Source organism: Triplophysa rosa, linkage group LG23, assembly GCF_024868665.1.
Source record: "Triplophysa rosa linkage group LG23, Trosa_1v2, whole genome shotgun sequence".
In the NCBI taxonomy this organism is placed as follows: domain Eukaryota; kingdom Metazoa; phylum Chordata; class Actinopteri; order Cypriniformes; family Nemacheilidae; genus Triplophysa; species Triplophysa rosa.
The window spans coordinates 19,261,257-19,287,863 of record NC_079912.1 but is presented as its reverse complement, the minus strand read 5'-3'; the positions used below and the strand labels follow the sequence as shown (position 1 = coordinate 19,287,863).

At 39.5% G+C, this 26,607-nt stretch overlaps 2 protein-coding genes across 4 annotated transcripts in view; one reads left to right on the top strand and one right to left on the bottom strand.

The window, feature by feature from the left end:
• Positions 1–2,116: 2,116 nt before the first annotated feature.
• On the bottom strand, positions 2,117–19,088 carry rb1cc1 (RB1-inducible coiled-coil 1). Of its 2 annotated transcripts, none has more exons than XM_057322611.1 (23): positions 18,772–19,088; positions 17,438–17,569; positions 16,975–17,101; positions 16,615–16,785; positions 16,277–16,479; positions 15,641–16,043; positions 15,214–15,384; positions 14,611–14,795; positions 14,339–14,525; positions 14,125–14,206; positions 13,953–14,017; positions 13,488–13,591; positions 12,652–12,778; positions 9,948–11,884; positions 6,623–6,791; positions 6,383–6,491; positions 6,016–6,298; positions 5,513–5,564; positions 5,375–5,422; positions 4,395–4,453; positions 4,188–4,315; positions 3,420–3,490; positions 2,117–3,057 (listed from the first exon to the last, which is right to left on the bottom strand). In XM_057322611.1, exons 2-23 carry the CDS (start codon positions 17,506–17,508, stop codon positions 2,980–2,982), a joined length of 4,830 nt encoding a protein of 1,609 aa, XP_057178594.1. In that variant the 5' UTR covers positions 17,509–17,569; positions 18,772–19,088; the 3' UTR covers positions 2,117–2,979. The 2 variants fall into 2 exon arrangements, with proteins under 2 accessions (XP_057178594.1, XP_057178595.1); XM_057322612.1 differs by having other exon boundaries at positions 17,438–17,565.
• Positions 19,089–23,743: 4,655 nt separating this feature from the next.
• Positions 23,744–26,607, top strand: part of agap3 (ArfGAP with GTPase domain, ankyrin repeat and PH domain 3) — a 154,174-nt gene continuing 151,310 nt past the window's right edge. Inside the window, exon 1 of one of the 2 annotated variants that reach the window (XM_057322807.1) lies at positions 23,744–24,522. In XM_057322807.1, the coding sequence (XP_057178790.1) occupies positions 24,153–24,522 (370 nt within the window). In that variant the 5' untranslated portion in view covers positions 23,744–24,152. Of the gene's footprint in view, positions 24,523–24,694; positions 24,747–26,607 lie in introns of those variants that run through there. The other variant, XM_057322809.1, reaches the window with a different exon arrangement.

The following is a 26,607-nucleotide window of genomic DNA, read 5'->3' as shown; positions in this document are numbered from 1 at the left end:
TAATTTCTTCGTTTTGATCAGCTGACATATGGAGCCGAGATCATTTTCCACTCGAACCCCCGAATGCTTCAGCTCTATTATCAACCAACAACGGTATAGGCTATTAGTTGACAGCATCTTGTGTAGTTTTGTAATATGTTATTATAGGCATCGATATTTAAACAGGACTGCAGTCAAATATGTCCTCTTAAAATCTGACAGAAGTGCAATTCACATGCAAAATCTAAAAGAAGCTTATTAGGTCTACAGTGTATGTTTATTTCTATGATAGCCCACAAGATTGATCATCTACTTTCAAGGTATGGCTTTGGAGAAACATAAAAGACACTTTGTCAGAATATTAGGCTACAAAGATGACAGGTTCATTCAAAACCAAAAAGAATATTTCTGTCATCATTTATTCGCCCTCCTGCCATTTTTTAGTGGAACACAAAGAAGATATTTTGAGAAATGTCTTTGTGGTTTTGTGTTCATACTATAGAAGCCAATGGGGGTCAGTGTTGTTTGGTTTCCGACATTCTTCAAAATATCTTCTTTTGTGTTCCCAAGAAGCCATCCAGGTTTGGGTTAATGGTAAACTTTATTTTGAGCTGCATTTTTGTTTACGTGAAAAAGTTCTCCTTGGTCAAAACTCTAGTTTCGCAGCAAGACTGACATGTCCACTCTCCATTTAAATAACAATGGCAAAAAGACCAAAGGTGCTGCAAAAAATTGATACAAATTCCGAGCTGCACACACGGTCATCACGGACTGTCGATTTTTGCGTCTCGTCAGATTTATCGAGAAGCAAACACCGTTTGGAAGGATGTCACACCAGCGCCGAGCTCCGTTTTGCCTGGTACGGGTGAGTCCCGGCTCCACAGTGGGGGGCTGTAAACATTTACACTGAGAGGCTGTCCGTTCCACATGGTTCTTCCTCACCAGCAACCTCAGCATCTCGCGTTTAGTCATTCAGTCCTGTCCCGAGATACTACGAATCACACCATCAATTTATGAAAACGCCATCCAAATGTGACAGCCGACTTATGCTAAACGGAGCAAATAAAGCAAAACATTGCCGAAACACCCCTAGGCCCACATGGTACCAAAGACTCGCCGGAGAGCTGCTATGCTCCCCGCTGTGAACTGGGAAAGTGATGTTGGTGCGCCGTGTTCCTCCACGAGGGTACCACCGTTCCCAGGGCCTGATTGAAGCCCTTCTGAAGTCTGTTGCACGTGAGACGTGCCAACATTAGCACACGACAGTAGCTAATGCCCCCAACAAAAGCCAACAGAGAAAGATGTCTAAGTTGGGCACGTCGGGAATAATTCCCACGACCTCGATACCCCGGCACCATGTTTAATTTTAGACGGAACGTGTCGCATAAGTGATAGACAATGGCAATAAAATGGATCCCATGAATTCCTGATGAGTACGGGGCTTGTTTGGCATGCGCTAGTTTAGTTGACACAATAGGGGCATAATTCTTTTAAAATCTTCCGTTCTGCTTGGTTGGAAGTGTTGCCAGTGACTCAAGAGCATCAATAGGCGATGATTGCAAAACTTATGTAAACAAGTGCTCACAATCATAGCGGTTCACGCATTGGCTTAGAAGGAGAATGTGAATTGGGGGCATGTTTCTGGGTCTAAAACCTTGGATGAGCTTTTCAACAATCTGGTAGATTTTCAGATTGAAAAGCACTTCAAGAAAGACACAATGGACAGTGCAACTGGTGTATATGAAGAGTTTGGTTTCAAAATGAGATAACTCCATTTAAAAAAAAATAATTCAAAAATCAGTTTTTTCATTATGTTATCATGTTTTTATTGTGTTAGTTAGCTGTATTTTTTGAGTTATTACAGCGCAAATCAAAACAGACCAACTGCAGTTTGATTGATATTAATTGAAATGCACAATAAAAAAAACATGATTTTTGAAACATTTTTTCATATCTATCTTATATACTGTCTCTATCTCAGTTTGATAACTCAATAAATGAACAGAGAAGACTTGAAGATAAACGCATATCTTTGCAAAGAATACCTTGCAAAAACAAATGTAGACACTTTTGTAATAACACCGCCACGATTTTCTTCCAGCTCTAAATAAAAGACAAACTTGCAAAATAAGCAAAAACGGTTTTATTTTATTTGAGCAAGCGAACACTTCCCCAGTGGACGGCAGACGTGTGGATTGTGGAATGCAATTGACAGCCAGGAGTTTGGGTTCAAACCTTTATTGTTTTGAAAACTCTGAATTCTTTTACAATACAGTCATGTTGTTGTTACTTGGTGTGATTTGATGGATAATATACAATGTCGTTGTTAAATTCAATAAAGACACACATTCACAAACATGAAATATTACTTTCTATAGCTCAACATCCTACGACAGAGAGAAGATATGTGCTGCTTTTCTTCCGGCGCTTGTTTTTCTCTTTCTTTTCTGAAAGTGCATCTGAAGGATTGCGAGATGTGTCCAAACATACGTCATGATAGACAGGCGGGTCATACTGTGAGTAACAATCAGCAGTGTTTAACTCCCATTTCTCCGACTACAACGCATATCCAGTCGAGTAAATTAAAGAAAATATATCTATATGCATGCCATAACCATTCCTCTGGTAACATTTACATTAACTGTATATTTTCATAACCTTCTGAAGTAATTAAGCTGATCGTGATAGTGCTCCCCCCCATAATATTCATAAAGATGATGAACTAATATGTTACATCCAAATATGTTTTGTTTTAGGTTTTACAGACTTCTTGCACCGGCTCTGGAGCCATCATAGGCAGGGCAAAGCCCCAATAAAGTTATTATTATTTGGTCCACATTTACAAATCCTCTGCGTGTAAAAAAATGAGATAAAATGGGCTGCGCCAGAGGCAAAACAATAAGGGGATGATATTGACAAAACAATTAAGGATGAGCGAGTCTGTTAAATAAAAACACTAAAAACAGAGCGAGCTCATTACAATATGATACGTTTACAAGATTACACTTTCTTGTTCCACGGTACGGCTTTTACTCTGTAGAATTTGGTGCCAAGAGGAACTTTGAACCGGTTTTGGGCCTGGAGATGAGAAATAACAAAGGAGAGATGATCAAAAGTATGTAATAGAATATCACATCATAACAAATACCTACAGTAATGATTATAAGAAAGAAATTAAAAGGAATTAATTCAATGTTAATCAACATCATGAGGAATTTGAAGTATCTGCACATTTCTCAAATAGTTTAAACAGCATCTCGCGTACTGAACATCCTTGAAACAAAAAGTGGAAAAAAATAATAATTCAGTCACAAGTGTGTCATCGAAGATGTTAAATGATGAGAGTGCACATCATACAACATAATATTTGATTGAGGATTGTATCATGTATAGTAAAATCTAACTTAAAAGTCAAACTAAATCAAATAAATAAATAATACCTTTTTGGCTTGGCAATATTCCTTCTCCATGACTTTTCCTAAAACCCACGGCCGCCGTGTGGCTCCTGTCGCTGAACAATTAGAATTATTGAGGAAAAAAAAGGTAAATATGTTTTCACATCGTGAAATAACAATACTGTGAAATAAACCACTTTATCACACTCATTTTCTATATATGAAGAGTTTGGTTCCAAAATAAGATAACTCCGTTTTTAAAGATTTCAAAAATCATGTTTTTTTATTGTGCATTCCAAAAATATCAATCAAACTGCAGTTGGTCTGTTTTGATTTAGGCCACAATAACTGAAAAAATACAGCTAACTAACACAATAAAAATGACAAAAAACATGATTTTTGATTTTTTTTAAAAACAGAGTTATCTCATTTTGGAATCAAACTCTTCATATGTCATCACACATATCACCCAAGCCAACTGTGATAGTTACTGGAAATATTCAGAGAACATTAAAATAAAAACAATACCATTTTTATTAAACAAATTACAAATCAGAGCATCATAGCACATGCAAAACTGTTCTTAGAGACAAAATCTCTCCATCTATTTAATACACCAGGTGTGTGTGTGTGTGTGTGTGTGTGTGTGTGTGTGTGTGTGTGTGTGTGTGTGTGTGTGTGTGTGTGTGTGTGTGTGTGTGTGTGTGTGTNTGTGTGTGTGTGTGTGTGTGTGTGTGTGTGTGTGTGTGTGTGTGTGTGTGTGTGTGTGTGTGTGTGTGTGTGTGTGTGTGTGTGTGTGTGTTCGTGGCTGACCTGGCTTGAGGTCCAGGGCTGTGAGCGACTCTGAATGCAGGAAATAAAGGGTGGGTCCAACAGTAAAGAGAACATAATTATCGTGCCTCTCGTCCAGAATGATGAGAACCAAGTCGCCCACCTGAAAACTACAAAACAAGAAGCTTTCAAATAATGTAACAGGAAAACAACATCAGATCATTAACATTAATGTGCGAGAATGCTTACTCTCGGATGGCGATTTTCTCAGAGTGCCTCGATGATACGGACGACATACTCTGTGACATCTGTAAAAGAAAAAAAAAACATAGTTATACGTTATAATAATATTTTTTAGATTTTGCTTATGTTGCTTGCATACATTCTTTGCGACCATCACAAAAATGTTACATTGAGAATAACAATTAATTTTAGTTGCTATGTGTAACATTATTAAATCCAATAACTGCTATTAGCAACAGATGCACATTGTGCTCTCAGAACACAAGTTTGTACTTTAAACAAATGTGATGTTTCTGCCATCTAGTGGTAGGGAGTAAACAGGTCATTTAATATTACACAACAGTAGCTTTATAATGCATCATGAGATAAATATATATATATATGAGTATATTTGTCATTCAGGTTATTTGTAAATAAGCAAAAATTCAGTCCAGGCTCTAAAGTACCGTAAGCTTCATTCCTCTAATAATGCACTGATTCTAATTTTCATAAAGAGATTAAACCTATTGACAAAAATAATGCCAGGGGAAATGGAATTAAATTATGAAAGAGTGTCATGTTTTAATGAACTACTGATAATGTGCCACTTGTTATTGCCGTAACGCCAAAAATACCAAGATAACTACATGGAAACTACTAGTATTATGCAAATAAATATATGCTGAATGGATATTTATGATTATTTATAGAGACCGAAAAATTTATACAGAAATGCAGATAATATTGAGTGGAAATAATTTCTTTTTCCTCAAACGTAGCGTGTCGATGTTTGACTTCTGTAATTGAGTACACTGTTAGCATCATTAATTACTGCTGCATTGGTTCAAGTGGTCAATTATGAATCTGACCCGAACACAAAGGACACAATTATAAATGATCAATTAGAATGATGTTTTAAAACAATTACCACGTTTCCATGAGATGTCAGACAAAAGCCAAAATGATCATGTGTATAAACACACACGCGTGCACACAGAGATATTTACCAGTCTTTGACTAAGTCTTTTGTTCTCCTCCTCCTTCATATGTAAGGTCTGAAACACAACAATAAATCACATGTAATACCATACAAAGGTGACAAAAAATCAACTACATGCACTAAAACATCAACATTTAAGTTTTACCCTTTCCAAAATCAGAATGCGCTGTTTTTCTTCAGATAGCATAGGGTTGTCCCTGAAACGAAATATGCAAAATACATGTCAAAAACTTGTGTTCAACATTTAAAATGAAAAGGGCATGGTGCTATTCTCATACTAATAATAAAAAGAGGTTTATTGTAAAAATAAAAATACAAACATAAGCTCTCACCTACAGCACTCGACTCTCATCTCCTCATTAAAAATCGCAAAGCTCATTCATCACAAAACAACTCCCCTACGTTTTTTCAGGTCTTTTTCTATCTATGTTTGGAGTTATTTTATTAATAATAACTCAAGTTTTGCAGATGTAGGCTGAAAGACCGGGAACTCTCTACCTCATCTACCTCATCTAGACACTTTCGTCATTTCTTACCTACATAAAGAAAAACCATTGCATTGAGAAACTCCAGAACACCAGACTGCACTTCATGTGTAACAGTGACTTTTATCAAGTTGTGTCAAAGCACTTCATCTCAGACGCTTACTGCACTGTCATCATGCTGGCCTCCACGGCTGACTCCACCCGCTCCTCGTCCTTAAACGCAGCCATGGACGCCAGCCTCTCCGAGTCAGGGACGGAGGGAGAGAGGACGTCCGCATGGGCGGGGCCACAGGCGCCGTGGGCCTCTGTGACGATGGGGGTGGGATTGGGCGGAAAGTAGGATGAAGACACGAGGACGGTGTTTCGTAAGCGGTTAAGCTCCTCCTCCAACTGTTTCTTCTCTTGCAGGATGGTGGCACGGTCCTCGGAAAGTGTCTCAATCAGACCTTGAAGAAAACAAGAGAAACACACGACATTAGATACAAACAACATCATTGTTGTTTAGTATAAAACAGCAGATGTTTCGAAACCTTTATCCTTTTCTTGTTGCTGCATGACGTTGTTGAGCTTCTCGGTCAGTTCATAGACGATTTGCTCTTTCTTCAGCCTCTCTCGTGTCAGAACAGTGTTGAAGTTAGTCTGAGGATGAACACAATATTAAAAAGACATTTAAGAGAGCTAAAAGTGTTAGCTATTTAGTGTCAGGCTTGAACTTAAGATACAAAACATTCTGAGAATAAAAAGGTGTGTGGAGACTCTTAAGTCCTCACCTGCTGCTCAGCAATAAGCGAGGTCTTCACGTTCTGCATCTCTTCATTCTTTGTGCGTTCCAAGAGCTCTAGTTTGGCCAAGAGAGACGCCTTCTCCTCTGACCACTGGCCGCTGTCCCGAGGGAACTCACTGCTGGCGTCCACACCAACCTCTACAGAAGATGCCACTCTGAAACACACAAACGTGTGTGAAAATGAACCTACGGCTCAACCTGCCTGCAATTTAACGTCTAGAAAATTCATAAAGTACATACAAAAGCATCAAATCTGCTTTCTCTCTTTTGGCAGGACACACCTAAAAAAAGTTAGCTTTAACAACACTTTTTTGTGTGTAAAAAAATAAATGTAAAAATCCACAACATGACTCAAAACTATTTATGCTTTGTCGAACATTTTGAAGAATTCCCAAAAGCAAATAAATAATAAAAAACTCCATCCAATGTAACATTTGAAAAAAAAATATTATTCAACAATTTCCAATTTACTGGGATTAGCACAAGACTTGAAATAAATCTGGTTTTAATGAATCCCTGTTTTAATGACACAAGTAAGAGGGTTATCACATTTCTTGCTCATTTCTACTTTGGAAATGTTTTATTGAAACAGTTCACAGTTTTTCTAGGTTCTGTTTGATGTGCTAATTATTCATACGACTGAATGTGGAACTCTGAATGCTTGTAGTTTGTGTTTGTAGCTTTCTAGTTTTTAATTAACGGTGAAGCTTTAATTCAAATAAACCAGTGCAGCGTTGTGTTCCATAGTAACCTCCAGCATGCCCTCAGCACACCAGAGTTATTCTAGTTTTGATTTTAGTTTTAAAAATATTTTTAATTAGCTAGATTTTTCATTTTATGTTCATTTTACTTAAAGTTTGATCAATTTTGGTATATGCTTTTGTCATTGTATAATTATTATTATTCATTTTTATGTTGCTAAGATTAATTCATTTTTATATTAGTTTTATTTTAGTGTTTGTTTATTATTATCATTTTAGAGCTTTAAACTTATTTCAGTTTTTTGGGCAACATTTCAATTTTTCCTTTAGTTCAGTTTTTCCAATAATTTTTAAGTCAATATTTAATTTAATTTCAATGAACAGAAACGTTTTCAAAGTTTTCATTTTAGTAAACTAAAATAACCTTGCGGCACACCACCACACGTGTCCCATAAACATGGTGGAAAGCTACATATCACCACTGTCAGGCAGAAACCTTCTATGTCCTTTTAAGAAAATGGGGCAAAAACTGTTGTCAAAGTTGATATTCTGTATTTTAAATGATCAAACACTCGCATATGTCATTATATTATTCACATTTTATCAAAATAAAGCTCAAGTGGAGTTAACAGGTTTATGGATCTGTGCATCTGAGAATCACATAACGTTTTCATTAACTTACAGGTTATAACGTTTGTTGTGTCTGTGGACTCTCTTCTGCGCCCCTCAAATACATAAAACATTAACCTTATATACAGCCGTGGAAAAACATCCAAAAAAGAGATCATTCCAAATGTTCATTTAATCAGCATTTCTAGGTGTATTGTGGTCATTCCAGTCCAGTGTCTGTTGAATTTCATCAAAATCAAACCTCAGGAGTGACATAAAGTCATCACACGGCAATGTGAAAGACTGACAGCATGACGAGACACATGACAACTGTGAGGAAAATCAAGATTATCACATGAAAAAATGTAACTTTTCCTAAATGTAGAAATATGACTGTTGTTTTGCTTTAAAGTGAATCTGAACGTGTTTTCTTTGCAGTATTTGAGGTCTGAAAAAATACACAGCATCTTCTCTGTTATTTTCACCTGTTTCTCCAGTTTTCATTTTCTGCAAATAAATGCAAATATTCAGAATAACTGAAAATGGTCTTTGAAATAGTCTCTCAATATATATACTGCTTATTTATTTAAAGTCTGCATGAAACGATTGTATTTTTTTCCATATCGTGACGTACTGTATACCCGAGTGAAACAACTTCTGAAATGAGAAAAAAATGCAGGGCGGGACTTTATTTCATCCATCGTGAACTGATTGGATCGTTGAAAGTCAGTAATTGGTAGGGTTGGGAATCGAAATTCGATTCCAATTCTGGAATCGGATCCATAAGAAAGGAATGGGATCCTTTTTATAAAATTACAATTTCGATTCCACTTAACGATTCCGGTCACATAATTTTCACGTCATCTGTCAAGACCTGAGTCACCTGACCTGACACAGCCATCTGTGAGGACCTTCCGCTCCAATACTAAAGTCAGTTCACACGATGGACCGTGGAAGGCGCTCTACAGTGTGGCTGCATTTTGCAAAATGACAAAAAGACAAAGCTAAGTGTAATTATTGTGACAAACTATTATGTTGCAAGACGGGTGTCACCAGCAATATGTCAAAGCATCTGCGGTGGGTTCATTGTATCGAATTACAAGAATGCACCGTGTTTGATGCGTTGCGCATCCCGAGTACCCACACCGAGTGCTCTTCATTAGCCACCGATGACACTAGTGCTGGGACAACGCCGGCACATGATGCTACACGTGAGACCCCTTTCTCCCTCGCTTCGAAAGAAAGGCTCACACAGCACCCTTTTTTGTGTGTCCAGCTGTAATGCTGGGTTCACACCAAACGCGAACAATCGCGTTCCACGCTCTTTTTTATTCGCGGGAAAAGTTCGTTATTTTCGCGTAAGTGACGCGATCTGACAGATATTTTCAACCTTAACGGAAGATTTGCGGCGTTTGCGGCAATCGCGCCGCCCGATTCGCACCGCCTGCCGCGAGTTCGCGTCTATACGCGTCTTTGCATTGACTTACTCTGTATGCATTTTACTAGCACAAAACGCTTAATTTGCATTTGGTGTGAACCCAGTGTAAGTAATGGCACAAAATACATATTTTTGTTCTGGCTTGACTTTTATTGCTTTTTCACCGCTTTGGAATCAAAACTAAGAATCGTTAAGAATCGGAATCGATTAGCAGAATCGAATTTGTAATCGGAATCGATAAATTTGAAACGATGCCCAACCCTAGTAACTGGAGCCCCGCCCTCGCACCATTCCTCCTGACCGGACATGAAGAAAGGTTGTTTCGAGGGAGGGAGGAGGTTAAAAATTTTGAAGAAAGATTACAAGTGCAAATGAATAAAAAATAAATAATGATATGCACAGATAAATAATTTATAATAAATACTGCAACACCGTGTAAAACAATTTGAATAATAATTTTTCATTTCATGCCGGTTCTTTAGTTACCCTTGCACTGATGATTTATTAAAATACACAAAATATAGATGCTATAGAACAAGAGGCGAGCTTTTGATTGTACTTACGTCTCAGTGGATTGTCTGTCTCTAAGCTGATTTTCAAGTAGTTCCATTTTTCCTAACAGTCTTTTCTCAATCTCCTCTTTTTGGAGTCGAAAGTCTCTTAAGGCCTCTTGTAATGCAGCCTGGACCGCCTCCTCTTTCTGCCGCTCCGCCCTCTGCTGGGCCTCCGTCCTCTCCTGCTCCAGTCTTCCAGAAAGCAGTGTGTTCTCAGCCTGCAGGTCCCCGACAACACTCCTCAGATCTTGTTCTTTCACTTGGAAAGCCTTCAGCTCATCCTCCTTTACCTTCCGCAAGGCATGAAGCTGGCTCTCAAAGTCCTGGTGGATCTTTTGAACCCGTTCCTCACAGTCCTTCTCCGCATCCTGTGACTTCTGTTTGAGTGCGGAAAACTCGTGGCGGAGCAACGTGCTCTCCTCCTCGTGCCGATCCACCAGTTCAGAGATGCAGTGGTCTTTCTCCAACCTCATGAGCGCTCGAAGCTCGGCCAGGCCCACCTCGTACTCCTCGTTCTTCTGCTGGAGCTGCTGGTTCAGCGTGTCCGTCTGCGTCTGCAGGGCGGCCGTTTGAGCAGTCATCTCTGCTTTCAACACCTCCTCGTTGGAACTTCTGGCCTCCTCGTACTGCAGTCTCACATCCTCGATCTCGGCGTCCTTAAGCGCCAACTCCACTTCTAGTTTGCAGCGGGCATCTCCAAGTTCCGCGACACGGGCCTCTAGATCTTTCAAGCGTCCCTCACATTCCTTGAGTTTGGCCGAGTGAGAATCCATCAGCTCTTTTAGCTTTACAAGGTTCTCCTGGGCAAGGACGTCAAGGGCACTTTGTTTGTCCCGTCGGACAGATTCCAGCTCCGCTACGTGTTGTTGGTTCAACTGATCCTCCAGCTCTTGAAGGCGGATCTTCTCGGCGTTTTCCATCTCCTGTTTGATTCTCTGTTGGCCTCGCTCAATCTCGATATGAAGGTTCTCCAGTTGCCCAGCAAGTTCATCTTTCGACAACAACACAGCCTTCAGCTCTTCGCTTTGCTTTACGATCTTCTCCTCAAGGTCTCGCACGGTTCGTTTGTGAAGGTTCTGCAGCTCTTGCACGGACCGTTCCCTCTCGCTCTCCAGCTGGGATATTTCCTTCTCCTTGCGCTCCACAAGTCCCTCGAGTTCCAGCATTGCTCTCTGGACGTCTCTGACGATTTTTCGATTGCACTCCAGCTCTTCCGTGAGAGTTAGCAACTGTTTCTCATGATCGTCCTTCAGACTTTGGAGATTGGCTTGTTGCGTTTCTCTTAGCTCCTCCTCATGACGGTATCTGATGCTGTTGAGAATATTCCGGACCTCGATGGTCGTTGTTTTTAGGGAAAATCCGAAGTCTCGCTGTTCCTTCAAAACAAGACCTCGAAAGTGGTACAGATCTTCTTTGACTTTCCTCAGATTGTTTTGGGACTCTTCCGCAGCGGACTGGTACCTGTCCGCGGACAGCTTGAGCGCTGCGATCTTTGAGTTTTCCTTCTCGAGCGTTGTAGTGTCTTGGATACGCTTGCTGTCGATTGCATTTATGACGGAAGAATAAAGAGATTCCACCATCATCTCGGGGCTTGTGGGATCACTGATAGGATTAGGTGACATCAAATTCTCCTCTATAACAAATTCATTGACCGCCGACATGAAATCTGACTCTGGACTTTCTGCCAATGAGTCCAAGTCCAAAGAGCCTTGATGTAATACAGGATCCATGTTGGGGTGCCCGATGGTTTCAAAATCAAAGGTCTGTGCATCTATGCTGTCTGGTGATAGATCCTCCAATGGAGCGGGAAGAGACAGGGGCTGGCAGTCTGGTGCTTTTAGACTCAGAGTGGTCAATGTTTTGGTGGAGGTAGAGGTGGTTTGAGCTGTGCTTTCAGATCTGGGTGTTAACACATTTGATCTTTGAGCATTCTGGCTCCAGGACACCTAGAAGATGAATATAACCAATTAAAATCATTTGGTAATTCACACTGAAAGTCAAATTAAACAATGTATTCGGCAGGTGGTTTTCTCCAAAATTACTAACAGTGCATTCAAGCTGTTCACTTCATTATAAGTGTGTTCAACAAGACAACAAGACGAATTTATTTGTAATACAACTGAATTCAGGAAAAAATGCTGTCAATAATAATACATATAGTATTAATTGGTAGTGATGGATCAAAACGAATATTCTGGTCAGAAATCGAAACCTTAGGATGCACTTGGCCGAAAACCAAACCCAAAAAGTGACTTTAAATTCATTTTAAAAAATGCATTAATTAGACTTTTTTCTATCATGAATGTGATAAATCAGAAGAATTAGTAAATTACAAACCAATAAAATTAGTTTTACTGAACGTAACACACCAAAACTGGGCAGATTTTTTATTTATATCGCTGCTGTCCTATTGAAACATTGTATCTCCATATTTCGTGATTTTTATTTTTTGCCATAAATCATTATTATTAGTCACCCTTTATGTTTGTCAGTGGGTTTTGCAAATGTCTAACCAATTAAAATGATTAAAAAGTGCTTGTCAATCATTTAAATATTATTCCATCGAAAACATTAGACAAGTGATGTACTCATGGATGTCAGTTGGAAACGTTTCAACTGACAAAATTTCGGCGCATCCCCAATGATAATTCCATGTTCAATCATTCAATCAAAGAGAACATTTATAATATGAATAAGAGTAAATATAAAGCACCTTTTGTTCATTGAGTAGATCTGTGATAGTTCGTGACATCTCATCCACACTCTGAGCGGCCTGAACCAGCTGATGGAGAACCTCCACATGGTGGTTCAGCGGCTTAAAGTCACACAGTGTTGGGACCCTGTAGAAGAAAACGTAAAGAGTTCATCAGACAAGATTCATGTCATTTATTCATCTAGACCAGGAGTGTCTAACCGGGTCTGACCCTTTATCAGCACACCAGCTGGTTCATGTGTGTTTGACACCCGAGACCTAAACCCTCAATATTTAGCAGTGATTGTAACTTAAACGGTCTGTCTCTGAGTCTTTATCTTACATTAAAAGCTTTATTCGAAGCATTTGACCCAAGAACTCAAGAGTATTTAACACTAACATTTACATTTAGTTGTTTTGCAGACGCCTTTGTCAAATTACATCCAACTGAGAGAGCATTTAACATAAAAATAACAGGGCGCTTTTCCACCATCGCGCTGAACCGTTCTAAGCACGGTCTGAAACAGTTACAGTTGTTTCCATGTGAGCCTGTTTCGACACGGCACGATTACAAACTGTTCTTGGAATTTTCGGCACGGTTGTCTAATTTGTGCTAATAGAATATGCGTTTATAGCTCAGTGTCTTATGTTACCAAGGCAGCGCATGATGCGTTTGTGTTTACATTCTAAAGATTTCCGTTATCCGCCCTGCGGTGGAAAATGAAACCATTTACGTACCGGCTGGCGTGGATCGGCACGGAGTGGATCGATTAACGATTCGGCGCGATGGTGGAAAAGCGCTCATTAACACAGGATTGTGAGATCTGATTTATGGAAACATGGTTTCTGTGCTTTACCTGAGGTAAGGCTGAACTTCGGAAGGACAACAGGACTTGAGATACTGCAGGTCACTCAGGGAAATGTCTGGAAGCTCAAAGTCAAACTTTCGAGGCTTTCGGGTCTACACGCACAAACAGAATATTCAACAAATGTACTCAAGAATGCATTAAATACAAAAATGCTTTTTTCAAACATCAATTTGCAAGATAAAGATGTTTATCTTGAAGAACAAAATATTAGGAATGCACCGATTCCATTTTTTTAAAGCAGAGTACGAGTACCGATACCTGTTCCTTTTCACAACACAGCAAGACCAATAAAAATAGAATAGCTTCCTAACAACAAACAACTCCACCTTAAACACATTATGAAAAATAAACTATTTTATGTGCTTTTCACAAACTTTCAAAGCAAATTTCTGTCAGTTATGTCACATGAGCTTAGTATCAGTGCATCCCTAGAAAATACGATTAAAGACTCACACAAAATGAAGAGGATGGCCATGAATCTAACCCACGAAACAACCGATTTCTAAGAAAGGATTTCCCTGAAACAAACAAGACCATTGCTTTTACATCACTCTGCATCAACATGAGCTCAAACATCCATGTCAATGTCCAGAGCAGACATATAGAGGAAGTAGGAAGAATTTACTGAAAAGCTTTCCGAAGGTTTCCCTTTTTGCCTTTTCTGCCTCATAGAGGTTTTTTCCGTCTTTGACAAGAGCATTCGCCCACTGTGAACGACAAAAACACACGAGAAAACAGTTACCATTATCTTCTGTGTTCCACAGAAAAAAAGCACATCACACACGTTTGGAATATCAGATGATGTAAATATTGACAGACAACCATTAGCTTATTTTCACCTGTCTGTAGTGTCCTATGAACATTTTGCGCCTGACCACCTCCACCACAGCGAGACAGTACATCTGAGGAACGGTACTGAGGGCCTCCACCACCCTCACTCGCTCCAGCAGCTCCGTCAGAAGCCTCAGAAGAGCCTGAAGCTTCTCTCCGTCCTGATCGGCGTGAAGCATCACGTAGCAGCACCATCTGATGGAGGAGTTACATTTGTGTGATTTATTTCTGTTTCGACCATGATGATTATGAACTATAAGAAAAAAATCGAAACTCTTACTTGAGACGAACTTGAAGGTTGTTGGCGAGCTCCTGTTTGGCAGTGGTACACTTCTGCTTGATGTCTAACAGCTTCCTGTGATTGGTCAACATGATCATCAGCTGGTTGGCGTGACTCAGACACAGATCGGGCAGAACTGAGGTGTCCTTCAGGTTTTCTGCCCTCTTCTGATTGGCATGAAATCCCTAACGGAACAAGAACACAAACAGAATAGTAGCTTCCTAAAGAAATCAAATATCTGTTTACACCTTTTGACGCTTTCAAATGCATGTTTGAGATAAACCACAAAATGATACTAAAGTCAAAACCATCACACGTGGCTGTGCATGTTTACATATATGTTACATCGGCTAAACGATAATGCAAACTGCCAGAGAGCACCAATCATAGCAGAGCTCATTTGCATATAGACGTCTCAAAGGTAAAGTAACAAAACCAGCTTGTTTGTAATTCTGTTTTAGGGACAGGATGGGAAGACAAGAGGTAATGTGAAACTAAAACACAAATCATCACGGGAAACCTTCCGAGGGAAAAGAGAACTACAGTGTAGAGTACGGAGCCTACAGGTAGACTCAACAAAACCAACAGTTGAGAACTGTTTACCTGAGCAAGTTCCTTCTGCTCGTTGACCAACTTATTACAACTTGCTATCATTTGGTCAAGTGCATACAATCTGTCCTCCAGACCTTTGATGGCCTTCATGTTCTGATTATCCAGTTTGGTAATGGTCTCACGGCATTCAGATAGAAACGGCTGGATAATTCGTGAATCAAGCTGTAAATGTACGGAAACAGAAATACAGCGTTTAGCGAAAATAAAACTCTACCGGCAGACACATTTTTATATTTGCACGGTTATATACATCACATCACCAAGTCGTAATTTGAAAACACAATAAAACCAACATAAAGATATTAGCTGGTCTATATGTACTGTATATATTTTAACTGAATAGAGAAAGCGCAAGCCACACACGACAGAACTCGTTGCAATAAACAAACTCTTCTAATACGACTTGTCTATCACTCACCCTGTTGATCGAGTCAAAACATTTTCTAACTACCGACTCAACATCATTGGGTCTGTCCTGCACGTTGATCCAATCCAACAGCGTGACATTGACAAAGGGCGTGGCTCCCCTTTCCGGAGACTCCTCCTCTTCCTGTTGTGCTGCTATCAGGCTGCTCTTTAATCTGTCTTGAGGAGACGATGACGCCTGGGACGACATCTCTCCTGATGCAGAGAGTGGTTTTCCATTCTTCTGCCCGTCGCCAGGGCAAAGTATAGCGGACCGGGTGGACGTTTCTCCATCTTCTTCGTCTGTGGTTCTCGGATTCGGGGTGCTGGATTTCTCCAAGCTTTCTCTGTAGCTGGGCTGAGTCAAACAATCAAGGAGAGGAATCTTGGCCATGACTGAGACAGCAGTGCCGAGTCTGGAGACGAGTTGATAGACAAAAGCAAAATGAGTGATCTGTCTTACATTTCAGAACGTCTGATGGAAGGACTACATCATTTTCATGTCATACAATGTGAAGTGGTACACTACCAGTGTAAAATTGTATCCAAACTGGCAGTACAAGACACAAGTTAAGCTAATGAAACTGAATTCTCTTTACCTAAAGACTATGTGTAAAGTATAATATCTGCATGTTTCGGGCAAATTTACTTGGTGAGTTTTAATTTGATGTCCTCAAAGTCCTGTTGGTAATTTGTATATGCAGTGTCGAACTTTAGAAGCAGTTTCTGGTAGGACAGGGTGCAGTCATCCAGGTTAGCCATGATGGCCGCCCATCCCTGATGCTGAAGGTGCTCGTCATGGACCAGTCGCTCACAAAAGGAGCAAAGCTTCTTGGCAACCTCTTGCATTTCCTAAAAAACATCAGACCTTGATGTTCGGATATTGTGTATCCAATTCCAAACCACTGATGTACCGGTATGGATGAGTGTAGCCAATATTATCAGGACAGAAATCATTATTAAGTGAGAAGAGAATCAAGACTCTACCAAAGCCAGCTGTGTACGGGAGGCGACTGTGTGAAAGACAGCGGGCATCATGAGCGACTCCTCCACCTTCAGCTCCATCTCATTCTCTATGGAGAAGGTTGTTTTTGGGATGGTTGGAGCTCGGTCGCACAGGATCATCTCTTTGTTGAACAAGAAAATTGGGTTGGTCTCCTAAGAAAGACAGAAACAAAGATCAAATCGGAGATCAGCTTTCAACCAATCCCACACTTTCCATATGACTCAATGATCTCTAAGACTACAAAATAATATTCAACAAATATACAAAATGGCAGGTAGTTTCTCACACATTTCTATCACGCAGACGTTTACAATACAGTGCACAGTGTAATGGTTACTTACCGTCCCAGCGCTGTAGCTGCACACGCGCCTCTCTGCCACCATACATTCACCTCCATTGACCACCAGCACCTGGTGCTGGATCGCAATCTTATATTTGGCCTGAATGGCATGTTTAAGGTCCAAAACACTATTACGAGTGCAAAGCAAAAAACATTTCACGTAAACAAATCAGGCCTCAATTTCCTAAAACATTTTCATCATAAAATATATCATTTTAATAATAACTACACGCAAATACATCAGTAGCTAAACAATTTTAGCACCCTAATTCCCAAATAAAAAAACATATATGCAGATCTTAATGAATAATGTTCTGTAATACAGGACCTACATTTTTCACATAAAGCATAGGTGCATAAAAGTCTTTAAGTATTCACTTTTTAATTTTGTCTAACTTAAAACAACAAATTCTTTCAAAACGCACCGTCTCAAAATCTCAAAGGAAACAAAGTCGAGCTCTTACGTTTGGACGGCAAGTTCAGTGTCAAATGTTAATGTGCTTCCATTGTTGACTTGAAACACATACAACTTCATGTTGAATTCTCCGCTGAGTTTGACTCCAGCTTGAGTTGTTCATCTAGTCAATTATAGCTGTCTAAAAAAATTAAATGATTATATAAACAGTATATATATAATGTTTATAAAACATGAATTATACGTTATGCATACACAAAAATACAAAACAAAATACTCTTACAGGGATAATAGCAGTTTATTCAAGTTGCTTAAGTTATAATAGGCAATAAACGATGTCTGGCTTCGTATAAACACCCAAAATGTCCGGCTATAATGGTTAACATCCACTACACAAAGACACGCATGACTGTAGTTGGGTAAGCTGGAAAGCTAACTGGCTAAATCACAATGTTTATTCAGTGGACCTAATTCCACAACAAAACATAAAATAAACTTGATCAATTTATTACTCAAAGACCTCTCAAAGGTCTTGAGTCGGTTGTGTTTTTATAATGTGGTTAAAACTGTAAAGCCGCACACAGATCAACACGACCATGTGGGTCAACTGTGGAAGTTTTCAGGCTGAGTCATGTCGTTCCCTCAGGGTAAACAATAAACATCAACCGTTAAAGACTGCTCGTGTCCTTATACCCTATGAACAAACGTAAAACTCGAACAGCATGCATTGATCCTGTTAGTATAGAATCAGGCATGTATATCAGAAAGAACACGTGGTTTGTGTTTGCCTGCTTTGTGTAGACCCCCTGGGTAACTACTAACACTGTTTAATGAAGGGTGACAGATGACAAGGACAAAGCATTCTGTGTAAAGTATACTGTATATATGTATAATGTGTGGACTACAACTAATGTTGGTCATAACTCTTTGTGTGTTATTATTGATGGATGGATGGATGGATGGATGGATGGCTTTCCCCTTGGGTGTGCTGTCGAAACCGTACTCTACGATGAAATGATCTCAAATGGCATATTTCTTTAAATGCAATGATTTGACGCTCATTACAGGGATCTCGGACACTACAAGAGATTCCTGAAAACGTAAAATGTTGTTTTGTTGTTCTACAGACCCTGATCTCTCCAAGCAAGGTGACACTATTAACGAATATCTCTCACAGCGTCACCAAGACACCCCAAAAAACCCCGTTTCATGACATGAAATCTAACATACCAAAATTGCCACTAAACACTCTTTCAACAACCTTCAGCTCTTTTGTTTTCCGTTACATTTTGCTCATCCCACAAATCCGTATTAAACAGTCACAAATCTAACAACACCCGACACTAATCCGACATCCCACAAATTCATCTCGAACGATCTTACCTGAGCGTTCTTCAGTCCATTCTGGGCATAAAAGCGAAATATTTGGTTGTTTTTGGCTGAAATGTGACGGTTTCTGTCAGCTAGAGGTTGAAGCCGTCGTGCTAACAGGCTAATGCTCATCACTCCGAACAGAGGCCTTTGTTTTAAAATCCCCTAAAACGCACAAATCCATCCAGAATCAACTCACACGTAGTATATCTTTTATTAAATATCGTTTAGAATGGTTGGTAATGAGATATGAGTTCTGTCATCGAGTTTTTGTGTCGCTGGGTCTCGCTAACGCTTCTTCTGCTGTGTTTTGTTATTGTCGTCACTGCGCAGCGCGCTGCATTCTGGGAGAGTAGACTGATCGTTAAAATGAGCTGGTCTGGGATCAGGTTTAGAAATAACGCTTGTTGTTCCGAGACGGTTTTTAAAATAGGACGAGCTGTTCTGAAAACAGTCGCTTCGGGAAACTGACCGGTGTCATAATAAGATTTGGGAGCAATTTGATTAAATGTGGATAAGGAAGATAATACTGAAATGTTCTGGTTGTAAATCGCGTGTCTTGTGTTTTAAACGATGTTTATTATAAATATTAACAAATAAGTTATACATTATAGCCAAGTATGTGAATTAATAATATTGAGAAATTAATAATTATATTAGCATACACTATACATTATATAATAAAGTGTTCATCCAAATGACATTCATGGACGGCATTTGATGTTATTAAATTGGCAGATATTCTATTTTGAACTTATAACATCAGCAAACAAACAAACAAACAAACAAACATTGTTTGTTGTGTAAAGGTTAAATGAAAAGGATTCTTCGGTATAGGGACCATCTCAAAGGCTATCTCAAAAGGCTCTTGCAAGACAAAACAAGCAAAATTTCAAAATGTTCTATTTATTTGCATCGATATTATTTTTCGTACATCACAAACCTATGTCTAAGTGGGGGATATGGTGTGTGAGATATATAGATAATTTCATTTCATGATTTCAGACATTTTTGATTTTTACTTTTTCTATTTGTCACACACGCACACACACATACATTGAGGAGACCTTCCGTAGATACTGTACGAACTGTATATTCTGTATAAACTGTACTAACTTCTAACCCAACCACAAAACCTAACCCTCACAGAAAACAAGAGTTTCAAATAGACATCATTTAGTGTATAACAATCTATTTTATTTGTGGGGACCGCTGTGAGTGTCCCTTTACTATCATTGTGACAACATTTGGACCCCACAATGTAGAAAAACAAAAACACACACATAAGGACAGTTTGATACTTCATTTTCATTAAACTTGTCAGAAAAATGTGAAGAAATAGTCCATAGAAATAGTTCATGTTTAAGCACTTGGCCTTTTGTTCCACCAAGCTAATACCCATGGGATTATATAATATCATATTCATGGTAAATCCATCTGCCTCAGGCTTCTTGGTAAAAACAGGATGGAAGCCATTTGAAGAGTGATGAGCACCCTTGAGCCATTGCTTTGTATTCAGAGCACCAAGAATTTGTAGCAGGCGAAAGATTCATAACAAGTGTCAAATATTTGCAGCTATGTGTTTCCTGATATGCTTTCGACAGCCTATAGATGGACAAATGTCTATAGGTCTGATGATCAAAATAAATGTATTTCTATGCGTGTCTACTTTCTACCACGTTAACCATGTTGTTGTAACATAAACGTGACTTTATAGCACTATTGTATGCACTGGTATGCAAAGCACTTGAAATGTAGGAAACAAATGCCCTGAAGGGCCAAAGTCAAAATCCATAGTGCTTCCAGACAGTGTCTATAGAAAGAAATCTGACAAGATATAAACAGTTCAAACAATGAAAATAAAATGACAGTATAAAGATTTTTATTTCATTGGTCATTCTGTTCTGTTTTTCGGTTCAGGTGGTGTGAGACCAGTGCAGATGGATCAGGAAAGCCCTGCAGATTCCCTCTCTCTCTAAAAAAATCTCATCCCAAAGCCAAGAACCAGAGATACCATCTGCTCTGAGGACAAACGGCAGGGAGATCAAGCAAAAGGGTCTCACACACACTAAAGCAGTGGTTCTCAAACTGGGGGCCGTGGCCCCCTGGGGGACCCCAAGATGGATCCAGGGGGACCACAGATTTTGTGGCATTTTATGAAATTTATCATAGATTTTATGCAATCAAACATCAGAAAAATGACACCACCAACCAAAAGAATTGAGGTTCCAGGATTGTATAACTGAATGTTTTTGGTTTAATTAAAATTCTAAGTTTAAGATTATACGTCTTATGGGGGGGGGGGATGGGGGGCGCAAAGCGATGCACTTAACACAAAGGGGGCCTTACAGCGAAAAAGTTTGAGAACCACTGCACTAGAGCAACGAAAAACAAATAATGCTTTTCACAAATTCAGGCACAAATTCAAATTCGGGACAAATAAGAAAGTTTGGAGCGATAATATGTGCACAAAACTTTTCTATTGTGTTATCTAGACCCTCCAAACCCAATTTAGGGATTGATATCTCGCTGCAAAACAGATATAGTAAAGCATAATAAACTGATGCGCCGTGCTGAGTTGATTTCAAAAGCAATAGTGTTGAATTACGAACCTAGAACTGTTTTCACAACAGGTTTTATAATACAAGCCAGGTAATATTGAACAGATCTACAAATATCCTAAGTAACAAAAACGTTTAAGGCTGCTTTCTTGCAATTGTCAAACAATATCTGATTGAGAATCTAGTAACTGACTGAGAAAAGAATATAGTGAGGAATACCAATATGACAAGATTATTTTAATTACCAGGGGAAATAGTGGTGAGTTAGCCATTGCAAGATAAATGTGTATAATGCTTCAAAATAATTGTGTGGTCACGTGACGTGGGATTGTTTTCTGGAAAATTGTATGTGAAAAAGTGGCCAGAACATTTCCACATTTGACCAATAGATGGAGACATGTCCCTTTAAATCCCACCGAACTGAGTCAGTCTGTAGGTCATTGTTATCTGGCAAGCTCATCAATCCAGTTATCTCTGGACACGTGTTCTCCATTGGATATCTCCATTTTGTCTCTACTGATATGTCCCTTTTCTCTATGGTGGTGAGTGTTAAATTTGAATACAGCATAAATTCTTCCCTCTGGAGTATCTTTTAATGAAGGCCACTGGATATTACTTATTTCCTTGGTGACCCGTTAATGAGAGTAAAGAGAGAGTTTAGGCCATTATAGGAATGTTCTGATTTGACATCATTATTATAAGGCTTATGAAGTTCAACGATTGTGTCAGAAACGGATCGGTTTCAGTAAGTTTAAATGAAAGGTATCTCTTTATTTGAAAAAAATCTAATATCTTTTTGTACATCTGTGCATTAGCCTATCAGCTTTTGGGGATGTTGAAATTATGAAATCAATATGCAATTTCGATATATTGAAGAGCAGGTTGAGTGAGTTGTATTAACAACAACAACAACAAAAAAAACTTTAATGTTGTCATATTTTTCACAAGACCAAGGATACCTGGTAAAATGAAGTATCACATACAAAGCCATACAAATAACGGTTTGTGAATGGTACAGTTTATGTATATGGTGTATGTTTAAATTAAACTGATAAATAATAGCTGTGCTTTAAGAGATAGATAAACAACGCCATTAAAGTATGAAATATCAGTTTTGATGGGAGTTTTTATTTTGGATTATTTCACAAGGACGTGAAGAATAACGGTGTGAAGAATTCAGCTGTACGCTCAGGAGAAAAGCAAACCTCGAGTGGTGAAAAAGAAAGAAAATGTTTCATAAAAAACCACACACGATATAGATGCACACACGATACCAATTTAACATCACATTAGACTATTAAGAATTACAAACGACTCAATGGGACTATTCCGTAAAACGGCATGTGAAAAATCTCCCAAATCTTCTGAAGAAACAATCAATACTAGCGCTATGTGGTTAAACTTCAACTTCTCAGTTATTTAGCCTTTTCTTATTGCACAAACTAAAATCATTTACTAAGTTCTGTTCTTTAACATCCTGAAATTCCAGGAAAATACCATGTAATGTAGTAATATGTCTATTCAGTATCATGCTATGTAGGCTATCACAGTAAAATTACATTAAGATCTGACACCATTGCTGTGTCACTGTAACAATCCCTCTATGTAAAAATGTAAAAGACATGTATTATGCCCTGCTTTTGAAATATACAGAGCATCACATCGGTAAAGATTCTTATGGGGTAAAGCCAACAGCAGGGCTAACAAGCTTGAAATGGATATTATAGCTACTGTAAATGATGGTCGTTTGGTGGCTGTAACCCTTGATATGAACGATAGTCAATGAATGCGCGTGAGCGTTTGTAAGCATTTAACTGTCAGTCAAAATATATCTGGTTACATAATTGTGAAGCATCAGTTGCTGTATGCATACACCACCCAAACATCCAATCAAATCCTCCGCGCACCCCCCACTCCTCCATTCCAAGCACAATTACGTGATGTGTGACGTCTTAGTGGATGGTAGTGATGTGCGATTCGAATCACGAAGGACTCGTTCATTCGAACCGCATCGGCATAATGATTCGCTCAGCGAATCTCTGGCATCGCGTTTGTGACACTAAACTGCGAGACAACAACAAAATTATATTCTATATTGAAGCATTTACATGATCACTAAGTATTATGATCAATAATACGATCAATTACAGTGTAAATTCACAACATTTGAAACTGTAAACAACACAGAATGTGATATGCACATCTTCAATAATACTAATTCATTTTAAATGATTTAATAAATAAAAAGAATAACAAAATAAATGTTGAATTAACGTTCTATGAATCCAACAACGCAATCAAGGAATCGACTCTTTGATCGTCCGTGTGAACCGATTCACTCAACGAATCGGACTTCCCAATGCTCGTGGATGGAGGTGGGGGTCGGGGAGGGACTTATTGGACCAAAGGGGGATTCAAATGTGTTTATGACTTTAGAGTAGAACCGTCGCATTCAGTCAATGGACTCGGGCGCATTGCGATAACCGGCACCATTGTGCGCGCTTCAGGCTGGGAAGCAAAACCAGAGAGATTCGGTCATAACAAAGGTGTGTCCAACTGAAAGACTTTCATTGTTGAAACGGACAGGACACCAGGACACGCGTCGCTGGAAACAATGATTCAGACTGAAGTTTGGGTATTATGAGCAAGACGCGCGGATCGCCGGAGACCCATTGATGCGTCATAAACGCCGATTGTTGCGTCACGATAGTTATTATTTCGCATCCGATTAGAGTGTGCAGTGCAGATCCATCGCGCGCTCTCCAAATAACCCCCGAAAGCGCATAACGGGCGTTTGCATTATTCCCAGAGTTTCCTCTTCCGCCCACAACGATGAATTACCAGTCGGGCGTCCCGGTCTCGGTGTCAGTGTCCGGTATTTCCCAGCAGTCCCAGCCCGCCATGCCAACCCCGGGCACGGTACCCGCACCGGTTCCCCAGCCCATGCCGCCTCAGTTCGGATCAGGATCGTCCGGGAGCTCCGGGGCGGGTCAGTTCGGCTCGGGAACCGTATCGGGCCCTGCGGCGCAGTCCGGCGCGTCGGGCTCTACGTTCGCTTTGTCCAACTCGGCGGCCATCAGAGGCGAGATCCATCGGTTCGAGTCCGTCCACCCGAACATTTATTCGATATACGACTTGATCGAGCGCATCGATGACCTGGCCCTGCAGAACCAGATCCGCGAGCATGTGATCTCCATTGAAGGTAAGCACAAGGCCAGTCGAGAGAAACCGCTACATTGATTTGATGTGATGTCACAATGTAACATTAGTAATGCGTCTGTGTTTTCTGTCACCTCATGGACTGAACCGCATTGTGCGTGAAAAACAAACGACAAATCTGTAGCATGCATCACAAATGAGTATGGAAGGAGTAGGACTGGTCATTCTTTATGGATCGTCATGACGGTTTAACAGTGGAACACCAGGGTGACTTGACGCCTTACATTTTTTTTAATCCATATGCATTTTGGTTGCTTCTCAATAATTGCCATTTATATATGCTGTTCAAATGAACTAGGAGGGTGTTTGCCATATGTATGTTTTAAAGTAGTCTTATTGGTCTATATTGATAAATGACAGATGCTGTTCAGATGACTTTCCATAGTCAGATTGTTTTGGGGATGAAGAGATGAGATTCTTACATAACAGCACCAGCTTCCAGAGCAACTCCTCAGCTAGAATAGCTGTAGATGGAAAAATCACATCAGTGATTCGTATTCGCTTTGGTGGTGATTGTTCTCGCTGTGGATTTTAATGCAGAAATGAATGTTTCATTATCTGAAAGTGATGTCTGTTTTTCTGTGGATCGTCTCATGCTCTGCTTGTCAGCATAGGTCGTTCGTTGAAGAGATTTTAGGCTTAATAAATATCATCGTATCGGAGAAATCGAGTCTGACTCTCAGTTCCAACAATTTGCACAACAGGCTTGACCTTTTGACCTCCATATTCAGGGGCAGGGCGAGAGTTCAGTTAAGATGGGCTTTTAGTCACAGGTTATTTATATGCAAATCAAACTCTTTGGTGCTATAGTAACTGTAGGATATCCCTCTCACGCATTTCTATTCTTTTCTGTGTTTATTCTCTAAGATTTCAAATCCTGAGATTTTTACAGGTTTTGAAGCACACATTGATCCAGCGGAAGCTATATTGTCATATTTTATTTTGTTACAGAATGCACTGCCTATCATGCAATTGCTCTATTAGAAGCATCATCTTTAAAACATGTTCAGAGAAATGAGGACACTTGACAGTAATACGATTATTTATTTAAAACCTCTTCAAAGCATCTTGACATCAAAACTGGCTGTAATGAACAGTTCTTTCTTCAGACAAAAATAGTTTATTGACAAAATAATCGTGACTCGGAAAGGTGGTAAACTCGGTTTCATTTGAATCTAACTAACCTGGTAGTGCATTTGACTGCTGAGGATCGAAGATGCAGAAATTTCTGGAAGAGCATGCACCCGTTGGAGGGGGCGTCTAGGTCTCAACAGTCGGAGTGGAGTGTTGGCTGTGATGAAGAGCTGAAGGTTTTTTGGTTGGTCATCGGTCAGAAGTGAAAGTATTGTGCAGGTTTGTCAGGTAATCGGTGTAGGTTTCCATCTTGTATTGTTGAGGGTGGGACTAATCTGTATTAGCAGTATTATCCAGTTAGTCCTCTTTACGTCAGATAGGGTTATAGCACGAGCACCCTGGTGGTTTTATCTAATGGGATTGAGCTTTTGAGACGAGTCATTTGTATTTGTCTTGCTTGTTAATTAAACCCTTAGGTACTCTCGACGTGTGTTTTTCTTTAGAACATTCCAGCCCACATTGCTCTTGAAAATAGCCACTTTTTTTTCCGTCATCTTAAACAAACAACAGTTAGACTTTTTCTTATTGTAAATGTCAGGTGCAGTGTCAGTCACTTTTGATCTATGCCGACTCATCCGGACTGTCATTACAACACCCGTGTAAAAGCTTACTGGCTGTTACCATGGTAAACATAATTATGACGTAGCCTATACGACTGTCATTAGGCTTGTTCGACTTGATGCGGCGCTGCAAAATCCGACAGGCGGATGACATCACAGTACCGCGAGAGCGATTCGAAAAACTATAAAAAGTTTGCTTTCGAAACACTCTCATGGTACTTTGATGTCATCTTGCAGCGCCGCATCAAGTCGAACAAGCCTATTGATTTCCAGCTCATTGACCGCCAGTAATATGGCGTAAGTGTGGAAAATGTGTCCTCATGAGGCAGTAAGGGATTTGTATTGGTTTGAATCTAATAGCAGATGGAAAGTAT

What these genes read in the sequence shown, in the direction of transcription:
- rb1cc1 (XM_057322611.1), bottom strand. Translation starts at nt 17,508, where the DNA reads ATGAAGTTGTATGTGTTTCAAGTCAACAATGGAAGCACATTAACATTT. An exon ending in AGCAGAAGGAACTTGCTCAG is followed by an intron (nt 14,796 to 15,213) that starts GTAAACAGTTCT and finishes TTGTTCCGTTAG; the next exon opens with GGATTTCATGCCAATCAGAA. An exon ending in ATCTACTCAATGAACAAAAG is followed by an intron (nt 11,885 to 12,651) that starts GTGCTTTATATT and finishes TTCATCTTCTAG; the next exon opens with GTGTCCTGGAGCCAGAATGC.